At 45.2% G+C, this 19045-nt stretch overlaps 1 protein-coding gene across 1 annotated transcript; it reads right to left on the bottom strand.

The window, feature by feature from the left end:
• Nucleotides 1–1821: 1821 nt before the first annotated feature.
• On the bottom strand, nt 1822–17886 carry LAYN (layilin). The gene is made up of 7 exons (XM_034425280.3): nt 17524–17886; nt 11229–11523; nt 10686–10843; nt 9153–9194; nt 8130–8216; nt 6664–6763; nt 1822–4754 (listed from the first exon to the last, which is right to left on the bottom strand). Exons 1-7 carry the CDS (start codon nt 17642–17644, stop codon nt 4403–4405), a joined length of 1155 nt encoding a protein of 384 aa, XP_034281171.2. The 5' UTR covers nt 17645–17886; the 3' UTR covers nt 1822–4402.
• Nucleotides 17887–19045: the final 1159 nt, after the last annotated feature.

Raw genomic sequence — 19045 nt, 5'->3', positions numbered from 1 at the left:
AGACATGACAACACCAGGATCTCATCCAACAGCTTTGCAGAAAATATAGCCAATAAAGATGGGAAAACTGGAGAATCGTTCAGGCTGGCTACTAGGGCTTATCCCACTGCAGTCTGGCACCCAGAGCCAAGCTTCCTTCGTAATCATTTCTCCATCTCCTAATCTCGTCTCCCTCACCTATTGTCACCGCTTTCCAGAAAACCTGGCACTTAGGAGATCAATACACGTTTCCCAAGATAGCTACTTCCTAGGATAGTGATGGCTAGCCTTTTTGCCGTCGCGTGCCAAAAGTGAGGGTTTGTGCGCACGCATGTCCACGCCCATAATTCAATGCGCCCCGCCCCCGCACATCCATGCGTGACACACACACCTCCGTGCTTCCCCCCCGCTTTTGGCACGTGATGGCACGGTGGGCCTGGTAGGCCTGTTTTTTGCCCTCCCCAGGCTCCAGAGGCTTTCTTGGAGCCTGGGGAGGGCGAAAACAGCCTCCCCCCCCCGGAGGCCAGAAACAGCCTGTTTCCCAAATTCCAATGGGACTAGAAGTCTTGTTTTTCGCTCTCCCCAGGCTCCAGAAGCTTTCTAGGAACCAGAGGAGAGCAAAAACGGCCTCCCCCCCCCCGAGGCCCTCCAGAGGCCAGAAATGGCCCATTTCCTGACTTCCGGTGGGCCCAGAAGGCCCGAAAATCAGCTGGTGCGCTGGAGCTGAACTAGGGCAATGCTCACACGTCCATAGATATGGCTTTGCATGCCACCTGTGGCACATGCAATATAGGTTCACCATCATGGTCCTAGGAGAACCTGTCACTGATGATGTGAAAAGATGCTTTAAAAAGTGGCAGTTGATAAAGACCACAACAGCTGTAAAGGGACATTAATCAGTGGTAGAAAACTGACTGGGGTTAAGTATTTCTGTTGGCAAAGCAACATCATCAGCGGCCTGCATTTTTACGGTTCACACCCATAACACATGATTGTTTCTTGGGTTGTGCAAAGATTCCACACAGAGGAACGGTTTATTTGAGCCTTTGTACTGAACTGACTTCCAAACGGTATCGATCAACGTCAAATATTAAATTGTTGAACCAGATGCTTTGAAATTTAAAGACGGTTTTGGAAACCCCTCCATGTATACTTCACTTTCTTCCAGAGATTTTGGTGTACATCTTGGCTTCCGGGTGCTCAGGATATATTTTTTTTAGTTTAATCCTGTTACGTTGAGCTCTCTTTCTCAGAAAATGAAAGTAAGATCTGGGGTTATGAAGCCTGCCAATATGAAATGATAAATCTGTATATTGCCACAATTCCCTATTGTAGATTTTCCATAGTCTCTCTAGCTGCCCAGCCCTCACTGATTGATGAAGGAACTTCGTAGAATAATATAAGAAAATTCTTTCAAGCCCAAATTTCACAAATAAGGAAATTATTTCCCCTTGAGGAAGTGTAAATGAATTGCTTTACAAAAAAACACCAAGAATTGAAGTGCATTCAACTGCTGAATGAAAGATGTGTCGTAATAAGATACTAGGAAGATTGTTAACCGCCAAGAAGCAACTCTCGATTAGTTACTATTTCTCTACTACAATTAACCTTCTGTTGTTCATTGCCACTCCAACTACTGCTAACGGGAATCCTGAATACCTTTGCTTTTGGCTAATTTAGGATTAACATGCACATTGCTGACTCCAATATTAGGTTTAAGAGTTATTACCACTTATGCTCCTCGGTGTAGGAAGCTGATAAATTCTGCTGGAGATAAAAGGCAAGATCGAGAGAGGCCACTGAGAAGGACCCAGTGCAAAAAAAAAAAAGAACCCTATAATCTTAATCTGTTGTTGCTCTGCAACCAAACACGTTTATTTTATTTTTTTTGCTCGAGAGATCCCAACATTTCATTCAGACATGCATAAGGGAAACATGGCAGTTAAGGCCATACCGAAATGCAGGAAAAACACCCGGATTGAAATGAAAACAGTGCAAATGCCAGTGGCTTTTTCTAGCCACGGATGCTCGGGTGTCTGATGGTTCTGACATGAGACTATGAGTAAGGCTCTTCCGATCCCACCCCGACATGCCCCAGGCATTAAGCAACCACAAGCTGTGCCTCACCTCATTTGGCCCGATGTAGTCATTCTTTGGCGATTCTCATGACTGAGAGTCATAACATGGGACACTGCTTGGCTTATGTGTAGCAGAGAAAGCCAAGAGGAACAATTACACATTTGCCAGTTATGTGGTATCAGGAGACCATGTCCAACAATGTGCCTTCAAAACCACCTTTCCCATGTTTTTCCTTGGTGTGTCTTTTTCATCCCACAACATTGCGTAATCCTTGAATGATCCAAATCTCACTGGGCATCAACGTCCCATCAGGAGTTTCCCCGGGCCATTGTTATTTCTTGGGAGTTTTCTCTTCTTCAATCTTTGGGGACCTTCTCCCAAAAGTTTAGCTTTGCTGTTTCCACTGAGAAGGGAAAGTTCTAATCAAGGTAGACTTTTGGTCCTTCAGAGGTTCTCACAAACATTCTACAGCATCACAGCAATTCAACTGCCGTGGCCACAGGCTTCATGCATTCAACACCAGAATGAAACCTCTCGGTCCATGACGATGTAAGATGACGTCACATGCACATATCAAAAGCTTTTGAAGTGTCGTAGAGTAACACATGCACAGAACATTACACCGGCTTGTTAATTATTTTTTTAAAAGTTCCCCCTCCTCTTTCATCTGTCACACATCAAATAACAAAGGAAGGTACCAGAAAATATTTCTTTGTGTTATCTTGCTGCTTCTCCATGGGGTCAGCCACAGAAGGAGTTGATATTTTGAGTTGAATAGCCCAGGTATAAGGATATCAAAATTTGCGTATGATCTCAAATAATACATTGCTTACTTGCTCTTAATTTTTCTAAGAACAGTAGGATATCTTTCAACAAGGCAAATTTCGACACGATTTCAGAATTAGAAACTATCTTGCTTAGAACCACAGGGATGTTAACTTGTTTCCCCAAGTTTGCCAATCTTACCCGGGACAGAAAGCATCTGATATATGAAGGAAACAATCTTTGGCAACTTTTTTTTTCTTTTTTAAACTAACACCGAGTTCACCCCATTTCTATTCTGCTTCCAAGAAACAGGTCTGCCCCAGTGGTGGGATTCAAATTTTTTTTACTACCGGTTCTGTGGGTGTGGCTTGGTGGGCATGCCATGGTGGGCGTGGCAGAGGAAGAATACTATAAAATCTCCATTCCCACACCACTCCAGGGGAAGGTTACTGCAAAATCCCCATTTCCTCCCGATCAGATGGGACTCAGGAGGCAGAGAATAGATGGGGGCGGGGCCAGTCAGAATGTTTACTACCGGTTCTCCGAACTACTCAAAATTTCCGCTACCGGTTCTCCAGAACTGGTTAGAACCTGCTGAAACCCATCTCTGGTCTGCCCGTAACTGCAAAGGAGTTCTTATCACTTGCACCATTTCTTAATCAAAACAAAAATCTCTATATCAAGATACTGTAGTTAGACCATGTCCTTTCCTTTGTCCTCAGATCATTCTGCAAAAAATATACCACGTGGAAGAATAGAAGAGCAGGGGGAAAAAAAAAACCCCTCCTTTCTGGAAAAAAATTTGGAGCGCCAAACAGGTAAAGATGGAAACTTGGCAGCTGATCAAAGCCAGGTGGCAATAAACAAAACCTGTGTTATATTTAGCCATATCTCACCAATTCCATCTGGATGTCAGCGATTAGTTGATGTGCTTATTATAATGCAAAATACCTTGTCAGGTTCTACATGATCTGGAGGTTGTAACAAGGAAGGGAATCAAGTTCTCCCAAGACCATTTCAACCTGGTCAATAAGATCTCTCCTTTCATGTTTAAAGATGGATGGAAAAAGAAGATGACCAGCACCAAACTCGACGGACTCAATGACAGAGATGATGGGTTCACCAGTGGAAGATCTGAATGACCAAACTAGGGATAGATCTTCATGGAGAAAACATGGTTGCTAGGAATTAAAAACAAGTTGATGACATCCAACCAACCAACCAACCAATTAACCAATCAACCAACCAATCAATTAACCAACCAACCAACCAATCAATTAACCAATCAACCAACCAACCAACCAATTAACCAATCAACCAACCAACTAACGAATCAACCAATCAACCAACCAACCAACCAATTAACCAATCAACCAACCAACTAACGAATCAACCAATCAACCAACCAATCAGCCAACCAACCAACCAACCAACCAACCAATTTGTTTAGATCCATGTGCCCCTTTCAGGGAGGGAAAGGAAACCCCTCTGCAATACAACAGCCACGTCTTTGTGCGTGCTAAAGTTTGTATCAATGGGAACGTTCCCCATCTTGAATCCGATGCTCACCACCATCTCCTTAATATCCGTAAATTTCATTTTCTACCCAAGCTGACTCTTTGCTCTGCCCCACTCGGTCATGGCACAGTTCATAGATGTCATTTGTGACAAATCCGCTTTCGGTGCTTGCCAAGGTCACGAAGCCACTCTCTGAGTTGTTGACCACCGTATTGTCATAGTCTCCACAGAGGTCTTCTCCTCCAAGACGGACACGGAAAGAGGAGTTTTGGGTTTGTGGTCTCGTTCCAGCAAGATCGGCCTCTCCCTGGGTTTTAATCACATTATAGATCTCTAAACTGGGGCTGTTTTGCGTTTTGGTAGATGACCAAGGGTCTTTCTCCTTCGTGCTCTCCTCTCTCTGCTCCCGTCTCCTTGGCAGGGAAAGAAAGAAAAAGAAAGAAAGAAAGAAAGAAAGAAAGAAAGAAAGAAAGAAAGAAAGAAAGAAAGAAAGAAAGAAAGAAAGAAAATACATTAACTTCCTTCTGATTTTCCTACTGAGTTTTCTTCTACTTTCTAATCTGGGTTAGTCATGAATGAACTTCATGGTTTTGCTGGATGCTTGGGTGATTCAGACAGATAATTTTTTATTAAAATATTTTTTAAAGAAGAGGCAACCTTAGGGAGATCTAAGTGCCAAAGCCCACTGTTAACAACATTGCCAAAAAGGCATTAAGAGTTGTAATCCTAATCTTGCGTAGCTTCTTCTCCGGTATTATCACACTACTAACCAGAGCATACAAAACATTTGCTAGACCAATTCTCGAATGCAGCTTATCTGTCTGGAACCCGCACTGCATATTGGACATTTATTCAATCAAACGTGTCCAGAGATATTTCACAAGAAGAGTCCTCCACTCCTCTGCTCGCAACAAAATACCTTATGCCACCAGACTTGAAATTCTGGGCCTAGAAAACTTAGAACTACACCGCCTTCAGTCTGACCTAAGCGTGGTACACAAAATTATCTATTGCAATGTCCTACCTGTCAATGACTACTTCAGCTTTAACCACAACAATACACGAGCACACAATAGATGCAAACTCATGGTAAACCAATCCAAACTCGATTGCAGAAAATATGACTTCAGTAACAAAGTGGTCAATGCCTGGAATGCACTACCTGACTCTGTAGTTTCTTCCCCAAATCCCCAAAACTTTAACCTTAGACTGTCTACTGTTGACCTCACCCCCATTCCTAAGAGGTCTTTAAGGGGCGTGCATAGGTGTACCAGTGTGCCTTCCATCCCTGTCCTTACGTTTCCTCTATTCGTATTTATTTTATGTATTCAATTCATGCTTATATTTATATAAATTACCTAATACATTCTTTATAAATAAATAAATAAATAAAAATAAATAAACTTGGCTGGGAGACCACCAGGAAAAATCGGCAGGGGCGAAGGATGGATCGGGAAAGGTGAGTAGTCCCAAAAAGTTCTTTTATTGCAACAGCTGTGAATTACGTTCATTCCCAGCTGAGTCCCAATTAGTTCCAAAAAGTCCTTTGGGAGAAGTCCTTATCTCCTTTGACACGCTGCCAAAGACCTACTTGGCAAAGCCACACAGAGTCCAGAATCAGAGATGCCGACTGGGAACAGAATTAACAACGTTGCTTTCCTGCAAAGGCCCCACATGCCTTTGCTCGTCTTTTAAGCCTTATGGGAAGGGCCAATCATCTCCAAGTTTTAATCTTGAGTCATCCCTTTTGTTTTAATTGTTCTTGCCTTCTGGCAGCTCTGCACATGTGCGCACTAGGAACAGGCTCCTCCTGTTCCTCTGCCTCTCTGATATCCGACTCTGGAGGCTCTGGAGACTCCAGAGTCTGCGCATAACTCCCAGATGGCCCTGGCCCCATCTCTGCCTCTGATGCAGAGCCCTCATCCGGGCCTTGCCCAGACTCCAGGACTGGTCCATGTTCCTCCCCAGCCTCCTAACTGTCCAACTCTGCTGCCAGTTCGGCAGGCTGCTGGCGGACCACAACAGGAACAAAATTCCTTGAGCAAAATGCATTGGCCCATGGAGTGGCATTCCCTATGCTTAGTTTGTAAGACTCCTATTATTTCCTAAAAGATCTCAAAAATCTGTTTTTCTCTCAGGACAGGATGCTTTTCTTAGCCAACACCTATTCCAACAAGGAAAACATCTCAGCTGTGCACAGACAACAGTATCATCTCTATTTCTTCTCCTCTCTCTTTCTTGTCCTTCCTTGCTTGAAACCTGCTCAATCCACCCTGGATGCCCTCAAAAATTGCTCTCAGCTTGCATAATAATGCCACTTGCCTCTTTGAGTAAACCCAAAAGATAAAAACGGCAATGGTGATCAACAGAAGCAAAGCGGGAATGCTTGAAATTAAGATGTACAGAAGGCTCCAAGCAGGCTCTGCAGAGAAAAGAAACCCAAGAGTTTTAATGTGCTACTGAGAACAAAATTTTTATCACAGTAGAATTGTGACTTTCACTCACCCCCATTTATTTATGAGTTGTGGGGAGACACTCTCTGTAGGGTATCAAAGCAAAAAGAACAATGTATATATTCATTCTCTTTGGGTGTGGCAAAGGCATTCCTTCTCGGAGAAATTTTAATATTGTTTATTAAAATATCATTTAATATTTTAATATTGTTAAAACAGCTTTGGAGAAAGGAAATTGCAACCGCATTTTTAAAGTATTTTTTTTTATTAGAAGGTTTCATAACAGTAAATATGACATAATATAAAGTAAGATTAAACAAAAGGAAACATGTGAATTCAGAAATCAAGAAACGTGATTACGAAATATGAATGAATTCTAGAATGTGCAGAGATGGATAAAATGACTATGGAGTTGAAAGACAGAGAGGATTCGGAATATTATGAAATATGGAATAAAATGTACAGTTGGCTCGAAAATAGAAAACAGAACAAGAAATGTTTAATAGTGATGAAACTTATAAAGTAACTGAACAAGATTAAATAAAGAGATGTAAATATAAACGAATATAAATGTGTAGATAAGAACAATGAATATTATAATGTATATATATCAGTGGTGGGTTTCAAAATTTTTTTACTACCGGTTCTGTGGGTGTAGCTTGGTGGGCATGGCTTGGTGAAGGATGCTATAAAATCTCCATTCCCACCCCACTCCAGGGCAAGGATACTGCAAAATCCCAATTTCCTCCCGATCAACTGGGACTCGGGAGGCAGAGAATAGATGGGGGCGGGGCCAGTCAAAATTTTTACTACCGGTTCTCTGAACTACTCAAAATTTCCGCTACCAGTTCTCCAGAACTGGTCAGAACCGCAGAGGTGGGTTTCAGCGGGTTCTGACCAGTTCTGGAGAACTGGTAGCGGAAATTTTGAGTAGTTCAGAGAACCGGTAGTAAAAATTACTACCGGTATATATATGTTGGAGTAATGCGATTATCCTACTATTGAGTGGTAAATAGAAATGATAGAATAGATAGAGTACTACAAAAGCAAAATACGTAAGTCGATACGAAATGCTATAAAATTATCATTAATGTTATGTAATGTTCAGTAAGTTATGTCTTGACAAGTTTCGTTTTTATATATGTGTGATGGTTTTTTGTGTTGTTTTTTAAAGACAAACTGTTCAATAAAAATTATTTTTTAAAAAAGAAAGAAATATGGATGAGAAAAGCTACACAAAGAAAAGACTTCCAACTTTCTCTGCAGCAATTATAACAAACTTATCCTTTCTCCGTCCTCGTTAAAATTACGAGAAATTGCAGTGTGTTCTATTACCTTTGACTTCCTGGAGGGTTTTGTTCGCGACAGCCTCTTGCATGGGGGTTTCTGGGGTTGTGAATGGCAAAGACCCTGTTATGTACCCTAGGAAAGAAACCCGAGTGTTACGATTTAAGGATGTTGTCTTAATAATGTAAATAGTTGATTTGGATAATTCAAGATTAAGGAGGCCCTAAAACTGATGGAAGAGGATTTACGACTAGGATTAAGACACACATTTGGCTGAAAAGTCCATATTTTGGGGCCAACCATCTGGAAAAGGATCTATTAGCATCGAACATTCCAAAAAGTAATTGAGAGTCATGGGTTCAAAATTTATTTATTTATTTATTTATTTATTTTATTGAATTTGTATACCGCCCTACTCCCGAAGGACTCAGGGCGGTGAACAGCCATAGAATAAAACATATAAATACAAAATTTAAAATAGACTAAAACGAATTAAATAATTTGGCTGAACAAATTTAAAACCCCAATAATTTAAAACCAAATTTAAAATTTCCATTTAAAAAGGGGAAAGACTTAGGTCAAGCTTGCTTAGAGCAAGCTTTACTTATTATTTGACACAACATTTCTCAACTTTGCAAACTTTAAGATGTGTGGACTTCAACTCCCAGAATTCCCCCAGCCAGCTGGCTGGGGGAATTCTGGGAGTTGAAGTCTACACATCTTAAAAGTTGACAAGGTTGGGAAACACTGATTTAATAGATAACCGTGTCTTTCCTTTGGGAGTGGAGGAAACTCCAGAGAGGGGATGAATCTCTCCTCCTTTTCCCATAAACAATAACAACAACCCTGTGAGGAAAGTTGGCTGAAATGCAGAGATCTTCTGAAGTCACCAGTAGACTCCTTGGCTCTATGTTTAAATGTGGACTCAAATCTAGGTCTCCCTAATATACCTCATTGTCTTTCTCACTCCTCTAACAATTTATTTTGCTTTTTTTTGGTTTTTTGCGTTGTTTGTAATTTGTGCTAGATTTGGCGTTTTTCCCAGTAAAAGTCTCAACCCCCAAATGTTACCTGTTTGAGAAGCAGCCAATTCAGAGACAACTGTTGGTTTTTCTGCAAAAAAAAAAAAAGGGAAGAAAAACAATCATAAGACAGCGCGCATGCTGAAAACCAACCCCAAATCCTATATGTGATAGCTAACCTTTTTGCCATTGTGTGCCAGGAGGCGGGGAAGGGGGGAATCGCACGCACGCGTGCCCTCACCCATAATTCTATGTGCCGGGGAAGGATACTGTAAAATCCCCATTTCCTCCCAATCAGCTGGGATTCGGGAGGCAGAGAACAGATGGGGGCGGAGCCAGCCAGAAGTGGTATTTGCCGGTTCTCCGAACTACTCAAAATTTCCGCTACCGGTTCTCCAGAACTGGTCAGAACCTGCTGAAACCCACCTCTGCTCTGTACGCAAACAAACATGACTTCACTGATTCTTATTTGTATACCTTAGCTTACCATCTACATCAGGTGTCAGCAACCTTTGGCTCCAGAGCCGCATGTGGCTCTTTGGGCCCTCTGCTGTGGCTTCCTGTTGGGTGATCCCACCACTGGCTGGCCCCACCCCTCGCCCTCCCCTCCCAGTCACTCCTTGCCTGGCCTGAGAAGGTAAGGGCGATGGCGGGGGATGGAGAAGTGGCTGGGCAGAGACAGAGAGATACAGAGAGAGGGGGAGAGAGAGAGGGGTGGGAGGGAGGGAGAGATGTCAAAAGGGTTTTGTGGTTCCCGGTGTTTTTTAACAACCGGTTCTCATTAGGGTCATGCCCTAATGACCAGCTGGGTGGGTGTGGCTGGGGGGGGTCATGTGACTAATGGAAATGAATGACGTCGAGTTGGCCATGCCCACCCAGGTTTTGTGGCTCCCGGTGTTTTCTGTGGGAAACGGGTCCAAATGGCTCTTTGAGTGTTTAAAGTTGCCGACCCCTGATCTACACATTCTAAATTGGGGCATCGCTTATTGACCAGACATGGGAAAACTAAGCCTACAGGAGAAGAATGCTGATTTCACAGGATATGGTGAGATGCTCATTGATAACTATTGGGAGAAGAATGCTTAGTATTAGATCGCTCTAGTAGATGGAATGCTTTCAGTGAAGGGTAAGCAAGAAAAAATTGGAACAGGTAGTCCTTGACTTATGGCCACAATTGAGCCCAAATTTTCTGTTGCTAAGTGAGACATTTGTCATGTGAGCTTTGCCCCCGTTTTACGACCTTTCTTGCCTCAGTTGTTAAGTGAGCTGCTCCAGTTGGTAAGGTAGTAACCCCGTTGTTAAGTGAATCCGGCTTCCCCATTAACTTTGCTCATCGGAAGGTCGTGACCCTGGGACACCACGACCATCATAAATATGAGCCAGTTGCCAAGAGTTTTGATTTTTGATCGTGGGGATGCCGTAATGGTCATAAGTGTGAAAAATGGCCGTAAATCGCTTTTCTGAGTGCTGTTGTAACTTCCAACAGTCACTAAACAGACGCTTGTAACTCAAGGACTACCAAGGCAAAAAAAAAACAAACAAACATTGTGAGCATTCCCTAATATAAATGACGTCAGGTTACCTTCTGAATATTTACAAATAAAGTTGTTTTTCATGTTGCATCGGTCATCGTTCCACTGGAACAGGTAACGTCCCCCGTCGCCGGCAGGTGCCGACGGCTGGTGATACATCACCACGCACCACTCGCTTCCGCAGGAGGGCTCATCCGCGTACCAGTTTCTGTCAGAAGGACAAGCAAATTGTGAGAGTGAACCTCACCTCGCTAAATTCTTGAGGGAAACTTCATCCAGTGATGGTTGCTACCGGTTCTCCCCGGTTCGGGAGAGCCGGTAGCGGAAATCTTGATATGAGAGCGAACCGGTTCACTCCGAACGTCAGCTGGGCCATCCCGCCTGCCCCATGCTATACCTACCTTTATTCCTTTGTTTTTAGCTCAGCTGTAAGGCGCGGTTGAGTGGATTGCCATGTCTCAGCTGTTTTTTTACTCAATGCGCTTGCGCGAAGCACAAGTTTGGCACGCGTGTGAGCAAAGCAAGCACGTGTGCGGCGATCGAACCGGTGGTAAAACTTGTTAGAACCCACCACTGACTTCATCCCGGCTTACCGAAAGGTGGACGAACTCCCATCGGTCCAGGTGTACAAAGATGGACATTGGGTGCCGTTCTCGAGTTCTTCTTCCCTCCGGAGGCCGATCCAGAAATCGCCATCGGAGGCCGAATAACGCTGGATCATCTTCTCCACCAACACTTGCTCGGACTGGGATTCGATGCTGACCAGGTCTGCGCCGTCACTTCGGCAGGTTTGAAGGGCTTCCTGGAAGCCAACCCTGCGGGCGACTTCGTGAAAGTAAACAATTTTGTAGCAAGGGCGTTGCGTGCCTCTCAGGCAGACGGTCTGACCTGCGGAGCAGAAAACACCTCAGGAACAAGGGAGGAGAGCTGGATTGTCCAACCTTGGCAACTTTTAAGACTTGTGGACTTCAACTCCCAGAATTCCCCAGCCAGCATGGCTGGCTGGGGAATTCTGGGAATTGAAGTCCACACATTTTAAAGCTGCCATATTGGACATCCCTGGAGTAGACAGAGAAAGAATTCTCGGCTTCCACAACTGCACAATGTTGAGTTTTTCCCCAGCATCACAAAAGAAAACAACAATACTCTGAACTCCGCCCTTTTTTTCTTGTGGCTGGATATTACGGGAAGAAACCGGTGGCCCGTGTTATACTTTGGCAGCGGGATAAAAATGTTTATTTCAAGTGTCTATAGAGATTCTCAAGTCCTCCAGGTCATGGGTGTCCTCCCAAAGATGCTTTTTTCAAGAGGCAACTGGACTTTCTGTTTTTTCTTTGAAGACATTTTGCTTCTCATCCAAGAAGCTTCTTCAGCTCTGACTGGATGGTGGGGAAGGAACGAAGGAAGTGAGAAAGAGAGGGAGGGATGGAGGGAGGGAAGGAAGAAAGAAGGAAGGAAGGAAGGAAGGAAGGAAGGAAGGAAGGAAGGAAGGAAGGAAGGAAGGAAGGAAGGATGGATCTCCAAGGTCCCTTCCTTTCCTTTCCTTTCCTTTCCTTTCCTTTCCTTTCCTATCCTATCCTATCCTATCCTATCCTATCCTATCCTATCCTATCCTATCCTATCCTATTCGCAGCAATCCTCCACCAGTTGGCAGTAATTTATTTCAATGCTTGATTTATTCCTGTGATTTATACGGCCTGCCATTGTTTAGCAGTGACTGGGCAGCACGCAAAGTGAAACCCAACAAATTAGAACGACCCAAAATAATAAACAAACGCCTGATGTCGGGAAGAACTGATTAGAAGCTTAAAATAAGAACATAAATCATCAGAGTTTGCTTTAATGAGAGGTCCTTAAGTGGCTGGATCTTCTCAGTGTCCTTTGCATAATTGCCAAGACGCTGCCTGCTTCATTGTTCGGTCTCCTTTGGACGGACATTGCTAAAACAGAAATAAATGGGACTATTCCAGCCTTGGGAATCTATTCACCCATTGAGGCTGGGTGGATGTACTTTGAGCATTTTAGGCAGAAGATTTGCAAGCAGGAGTAAAGCATTGTTAAATTAAATTAATCCTTAAATCATCCTCAGCAACACTGGCTTAAAGAGAGAGCACTTTTGGAGTTGGTTCAGACAGATTTTTGCAACCCCTAGCCAAACTATTTGAGTTTTATCAACAAAACAAAAAGTTACTTTTAGGCAAGACAAAAAGAGAAATCTGCATTCATTTGGTCCTTGTATTTTGCACATTGCATCAGTGGTGGGTTTCAAATTTTTTTTACTACCGGTTCTGTGGGTGTGGCTTGGTGGGCGTGGCTTGGTGGGCATGGCAGGGGAAGGATACTGTAAAATCTCCATTCCCACCCCACTCCAGGAGAAGGATCCTGCCCTCTGGAACGAGCTGTCCCCGGAGATACGGACGATCCCGGACTTACGAACTTTTTGCCGGGCCTTAAAGACTTTCTTATTTCACCAAGCCGGGTTGGCCTAATTTTTAAATTGTTTAATTTTAATCTGAATTTTAATGGGGTATTTAAACTGTTGGGCCAAATTATTTAATTTATTTTAAATTGCTTTTAAATTTTGTATTTTGTGTTTTTACCTTTGGCTGTTCACCTCCCTGAGTCCTTCAGGAGAAGGGCGGTATATAAATTTAAATAAAAAAAAATATTAAAAAAATCTCCATTCCCATCTCACTCCAGAGGAAGGTTACTGTAAAATGCCCATTTCCTCTGGATCAGCTGGGACTTGGGTGGCAGAGAATAGATGGGGGTGGGGCCAGTCAGAATTTTTACTACTGGTTCTCCGAACTACTCAGAATTTCCGCTACCGGTTCTCCAGAACTGGTCAGAACCTGCTGAAACCTATCTCTGCATTGCATCCATGTGGTCATTGTAAGAAACAAGAATCTGAACAGATCTGATGAGGAGAAGTTGCCAAGCCATCAAGCCACCTTTCCCCTTGGAAGACCAGCTAGGACAGCTACAGCTCCAAAGCAGGGAGGCAGAGAAAGGCAAGGTTTGGATAGCGAGATGGGCAGCATATTCATTAGTTAATTAATTAAATCTTTGATTAACTTTCTATAGGAGGAAGATTAATTAAATCTTCCTCCTATAGAGGAGGAAATGGATTACCTACAAGTTCTATAATGGAGTCCAAGTTTTCAGGCAAAAGGCTAATTTTGCTCCAGTTTAAAACAGCTTTTCAACGGTGCCTAAGTTATGGAATTGAGAACTTCCAGGGCTGGTTCGGAAGCCCCCAAGATATCACATAAAAGTGCTCCAAAGACCTTCCCCATTACTGAGAACTGGATTCTGGCAGCTTCAAAGAAGGAAGGCCAACAGAAGGAATGTAATACTTTTAATCAAATCATCCTCAGCCACGTCAGTTAAAGAGAGAGAGCTCCTTCGGAGTTGGTTCAGCCAGGTTTTTGCGACCCCCTTGCCAAATCATTTGTGTCTTATCAGCAAAATGAGGCAGCGGATGGCAGGATGGCCAATGCTACCCCCTCCTCCCCCCTGCCCCCGCTGTCGACTCTGTGATCTCACCAGGTCACTTTCTGGAGATCATTCTGGGAAAGCGCATTGATTTCCCGAGCAAACTCATTTATTATGCCACGTACCCCTAAGTGAAGTACTCCCAGGCCCTTCAGATGTGTTGGACTACATTTCCCATCATTTCCAACCCGCATGGTCAGGGCTGGGGATTGTGGGAGCTGCGATCCAAGCCATCCAGAGTCCACTGTACTGCAGGAGGCTGAACTTGTAGGAACGGAATGGCAAAAGAATGTAAATATAATAAGTGCTCACAGCAGAACCATTGGCCAGCTAACCTCCTTCCCCCTCCCCGACGCCCCCTCCCCACTTTTTGGGTGGTTTCACCACAGAGCCACAGCTGTTGAGGAAGGGGCAAAGTCTGTCCTGACAAACACAACTGCACGAAGGTTTTCTCAGACCAAGTTTGTTGGTTGGTTGGTTGGTTTATTTATTTATTGTATTTATACCTCACTAGAGTCCCTGGAGTCTCTCGCTGGTTTATGGGAATATAACAGCCATTAAAACATCTCTGGTTGAAGGTAAAACAACTTTTTTGATTATATATAATACATACACACATCTATCCATCATATACATATACAGACCATCCTTCCCTCTCTCCTTCCCTCCCTCCGTCTGTCTGTCTGTCTGTCTGTCTATCTATCTATCTATCTATCTATCTATCTATCTATCTATCTATCTATCTATCATCTATCTATCTATCTATCTATCTATCTCTATCATCTATCTATCTATCTGTCTGTCTGTCTATCTAATCTGGTACACACACACATACATACACACCATTGAAACATCAAGTTTCAAAGGCCATTGGGAAGAGCTTTGTTTTCAGCAATTTCAGAAAGGCATAAAATGAAATAAAATAACTGCACCTCCATAACTGTCCGGTTTGGTTCTGCAACCCAACAAGACGGACACAGACTTCAGAGGATCATTAGAACTGCAGAAAAAACAATGGCTACCAACTGCCTTCCATTGAGGACTTGTATACTGCACGAGTCAAAAAGAGGGCTGGGAAAATATTTATAGACCCCTCGCATCCTGGACATCAACTGTTTCAACTCCTACCCTCAAAATGACGCTATAGAGCACTGCACACCAGAACAACTAGACACAAGGACAGTTTTTTCCCGAACGCCATCACTCTGCTAAACAAAAAATTCCCTCAACACCGTCAAACTATTCACTAACTCTGCACTACTATTAATCTTCTCATTGTTCCCATCACCCATCTCCTCCCACTTATGACTGTATGACTGGAACTTTGTTGCTGGTATCCTTACGATTTATATTGATATTGTTTCCTGATTGCTTATTTGTATCTTATGACTATCATTAAGTGTGGTACCTTATGATTCTTGACGAGTGTATCTTGTCTTTTTATGTATACCGAGAGCTTATGCACCAAAGACAAATTCCTCGTGTGTCCAATCACACTTGGCCGATAAAGAATTCTATTCTATTCTATTCTATTCTATTCTATTCTATTCTATTCTATTCTATTCTATTCTATTCTATTCTATTCTACTCTACTCTACTCTACTCTACTCTACTCTACTCTACTCTACTCTACTCTACTCTATTCTGTTCTATTCTACAAGTCATTCCAGGAGGTTGGTGCTATTTTACCTTGATCTCATTACATTAGGAATTGCTTGTTTGCCAGTGAAGCGTTTGGGGTCCAACTCTGAGCAGAAAACTTCAGAAAGGCCCACTGTTGGAACCCCTACCCGGAAGACCATCCTTGGCCTTTCTGGGTGCCCTAATCAAACAGCTGCCCTGGGTGTAAAGAGGGAGGAGGAGGCCCACCCACCCTGAAAAAAGGACCACGGGCTGAGTTTTATGGCAGAGAGCCTTCAAGAAGAAGGCTGATAGAGAAGGAGCTTGTGGGGGTGGGGCTGTCTATCAGCCCCTTTCTTGAAGGCTCTCTGCCATAAAACTCAGCCCGTGGTCCTTTTTTCAGGGTGGTGGGTCTCCTCCGCCTCTTTATTCTCCACAAATACTTGGGAACTCTACCTGCAGTCCAAAAGTGCTACTTGCCAGCGTGCCATTTGTTCTTAATTCGTTGCAAGCCTTAAAGCCAGGAGGTGCCAACTTAAAGTAAGTTCTGTGGACAACTGGTGCCTACTGGGGTTTTGCTGCCCACCCACCCACCTACCCCCATCCCGGAGCAGACTGCAGAGGATGAGGTTAAAAGGGGCCTCTCTGATCCAGGACAGAGACCAGAGTGGAAATAGATCCCACTATGGTCCAGCTCCATTGCCCAATGCACCAAGACGCTTAGGGAGCCGCGGGAATCCCCAGCTACGACGCCCCCCACCCCGAATCCGGTTTAGCCCTTTGGCTGAAGCGGGTTCGGGTTCCGACGGAGCGGAGCCAGCCCTGCCCGAATCCAGGGATGCCTCGGAGATCCGCAGCACGTCGAGATTTCAAAGGCCACGGGGGCTTCTATTTATTTTTATTTTATTTTATTTTTCAAAATTTATATGCCGCCCTTCTCCCGTAGGACTCGGGGCGGCTCACAAGATTAAAAACAATACAACAATGCAATACTAAAATTACTCAATTTAAAAATCCCCAAACGATTAAAAAGTCTCGCAACAGATCAGGGAGTTTGCTGAAAAAGCCATGTCTTCAGCGCCCCCCTCCCCATTTGGCTGCCCCCCCCCAAACATCTGAGCGGCCCGACGGGAGGCTGAAGCCCCCCCCCGCGTTGGCTCAGGGCCAGACTCCGGCAACTGAGACCCCCCCACCCTACCCCATCCCCACCCCGGACTTGGAAACGCGCCCATGGCCCAACAACGGAGACGACCCCCTCCCCACGCCTTTAAAGAAGCCGAGTCCGGTCCGGACGCAGCTTTGCAAGCAAAGTAGAGGAGTCCTTCCTCCCCCCACCCACCTTCTGGCTGTAGCCCCTCCCCAGCCCACTCGGGAGGGCTTCCCTCCCCTCCTTGCGCGGCCGCCTTTCCACGCGCGAAGAATCCACTCGCGATCCACGAAGCGTGGTTTGGATGGAGACGGTTGCTTGCTTGGTTTTTTTTTGGGGGGGGGTCGCGACGTCTGCACCCCGATACCCGCAGCCTCCCCCCCTCCCGGCACCTCGGAGAGCAGCTGAACCCCTTCTCCACCCCTGTACCCCACTTTTCCCGGCTGGACAAGAAGGGGGGGGGTCTCAGCCTTTATTTAGCATCCCCCCTCCTGCGCGCAGACCCCCGTCCCCCCCCACCCACGCGCGGTCGTAAGTCGGGACGCGATGCTAGACTTCCCCGGACTTTTGCAAGTTTCTTCCCCATCATCCTTCCCTTTGCCCCGTCCAGCCTCTGCCCGACTCACCGCTGGGCAGCCGCGCCTCCCGGCCGGCCGCCGGCTCGCAGAAAGCGCCCAGCCGCAGCAGCAGCAGCGGGAGCTGCCAGAGCCCACCGGCCGCTCCCCCGTCGCAACCCGGGAGCCACATGGCCGACGCCGCCGCCGGAGCCACTGCAGCCGCCCGAGCGTCTGGCCCGGGCGAGGCAAGGCGAAGCGGCTCCGCCTCCGGGCCGGGGGCCAGCCCGGAGGGGAGGGGAGGGAAAGAGGGGGGAGGGAGGCCGCTGGAGGGGCTCCCGGGGGCGGAGGGCGCGCCTTGGCTGGCAGCCGGCGAAGCTGGGGGACCCCCGAGGGGATCCCCGCAGGGAAAGGAGGGAAAGTAGGATGGATTCCAAGTATAAAAGAAGAAGAGTTGGGAGGGAAGTTGGAGGTCCTCTAGTCTGACCCCTTGCTTAAACTCAATACCGTTTCAGACAAATTAAAGAAGCCCAATCTCTTCTTAAAAACCTTGGTAGTACAGTGGTCTAAGGCACCCTGTTATTAAGCTGGTTATTAAGACCAGCTGCCTGCAATTACTGCAGGTTCGAATCTCGCCAAGGCTCAAGGTTGACTCAGCCTTCCATCCTTTCTAAGGTAGGTAAATTGAGGACCCAGTTTGTGGGGGCAATAAGCTGACTTTGTATAAATATACAAAAGGGTGAAGGCTATTGCTTAGCGCATTGTAAGCCGCCCTGAGTCTCCGGAGAAGGGCGGCATATAAATAAATAAATAAATAAATAAATAAATAAATAAAAACGTCCAGTGCTCACAACTTCTGGTGGCAAGTGGTTCCACTGGTTAACTCTTCTGACTGTGAGGAAATTTCTCCTTGGTTCTAAGTTGTTTCTCTCCTTGATTGGTTTCCACCCGTTGCTTCTTCTCCTGCCTTCAGGTGCTTTGGAGAATAGCTGGACTCCCTCTTCTTTGGGGCAGCCCCTGAGATATTAAAACACTGCTCTCATGTCTCCCCTAGTCCTTCTTTTCATTAAGCTACACATACCCAGTTCCTGCAACCGTTCTTCGTATGTTTTATGAAGAACTTGTTTTGATACTCCCGTTGATCTGTCTGATAAAGAAGGATGGTTTGACCTCAGTGAGGACTAGGAGCACAGGCTTTCCAAGCAGAGGGAAGACCTGCGGGAGTGCAAGGCCAGGTACCGGTGCTTGGAGGCTCAGCGGGCCGAGATGGTCAGCCAGTTCCAGGCCATGATGCAGTCCCACTAGAACGAGGCTCTCTGGCTCTTTGCCACCAGTGGCTCTTCCCTCCAGCCTTCGCCCAAAGCCCCACTCCTGGAGGCTGAAGCAGACCCCGAGTCTGAATTTCTGCCCCCCTCCGACCAGCACAAGAAGACCCCAAAGGGGGAAACTCTCTGCAGCAACACAAACGTTCATTGCACGTATCCGGCCCAGGGACCATAGTTTGAGGACTCCTGATTTAGTGCAATATAAAAAATGCAAATAATTTTTCTGGGCACCACCAAAATTTTCTCATGGACCACCAGTTGGCGACCTC

This window comes from Pantherophis guttatus, chromosome 9 (genome assembly GCF_059756535.1).
Source record: "Pantherophis guttatus breed Tessera chromosome 9, ASM5975653v1, whole genome shotgun sequence".
NCBI lineage: Eukaryota > Metazoa > Chordata > Lepidosauria > Squamata > Colubridae > Pantherophis > Pantherophis guttatus.
Note: the sequence above shows the minus strand (reverse complement) of the source record. Positions and strands in the feature narration are given on the sequence as shown.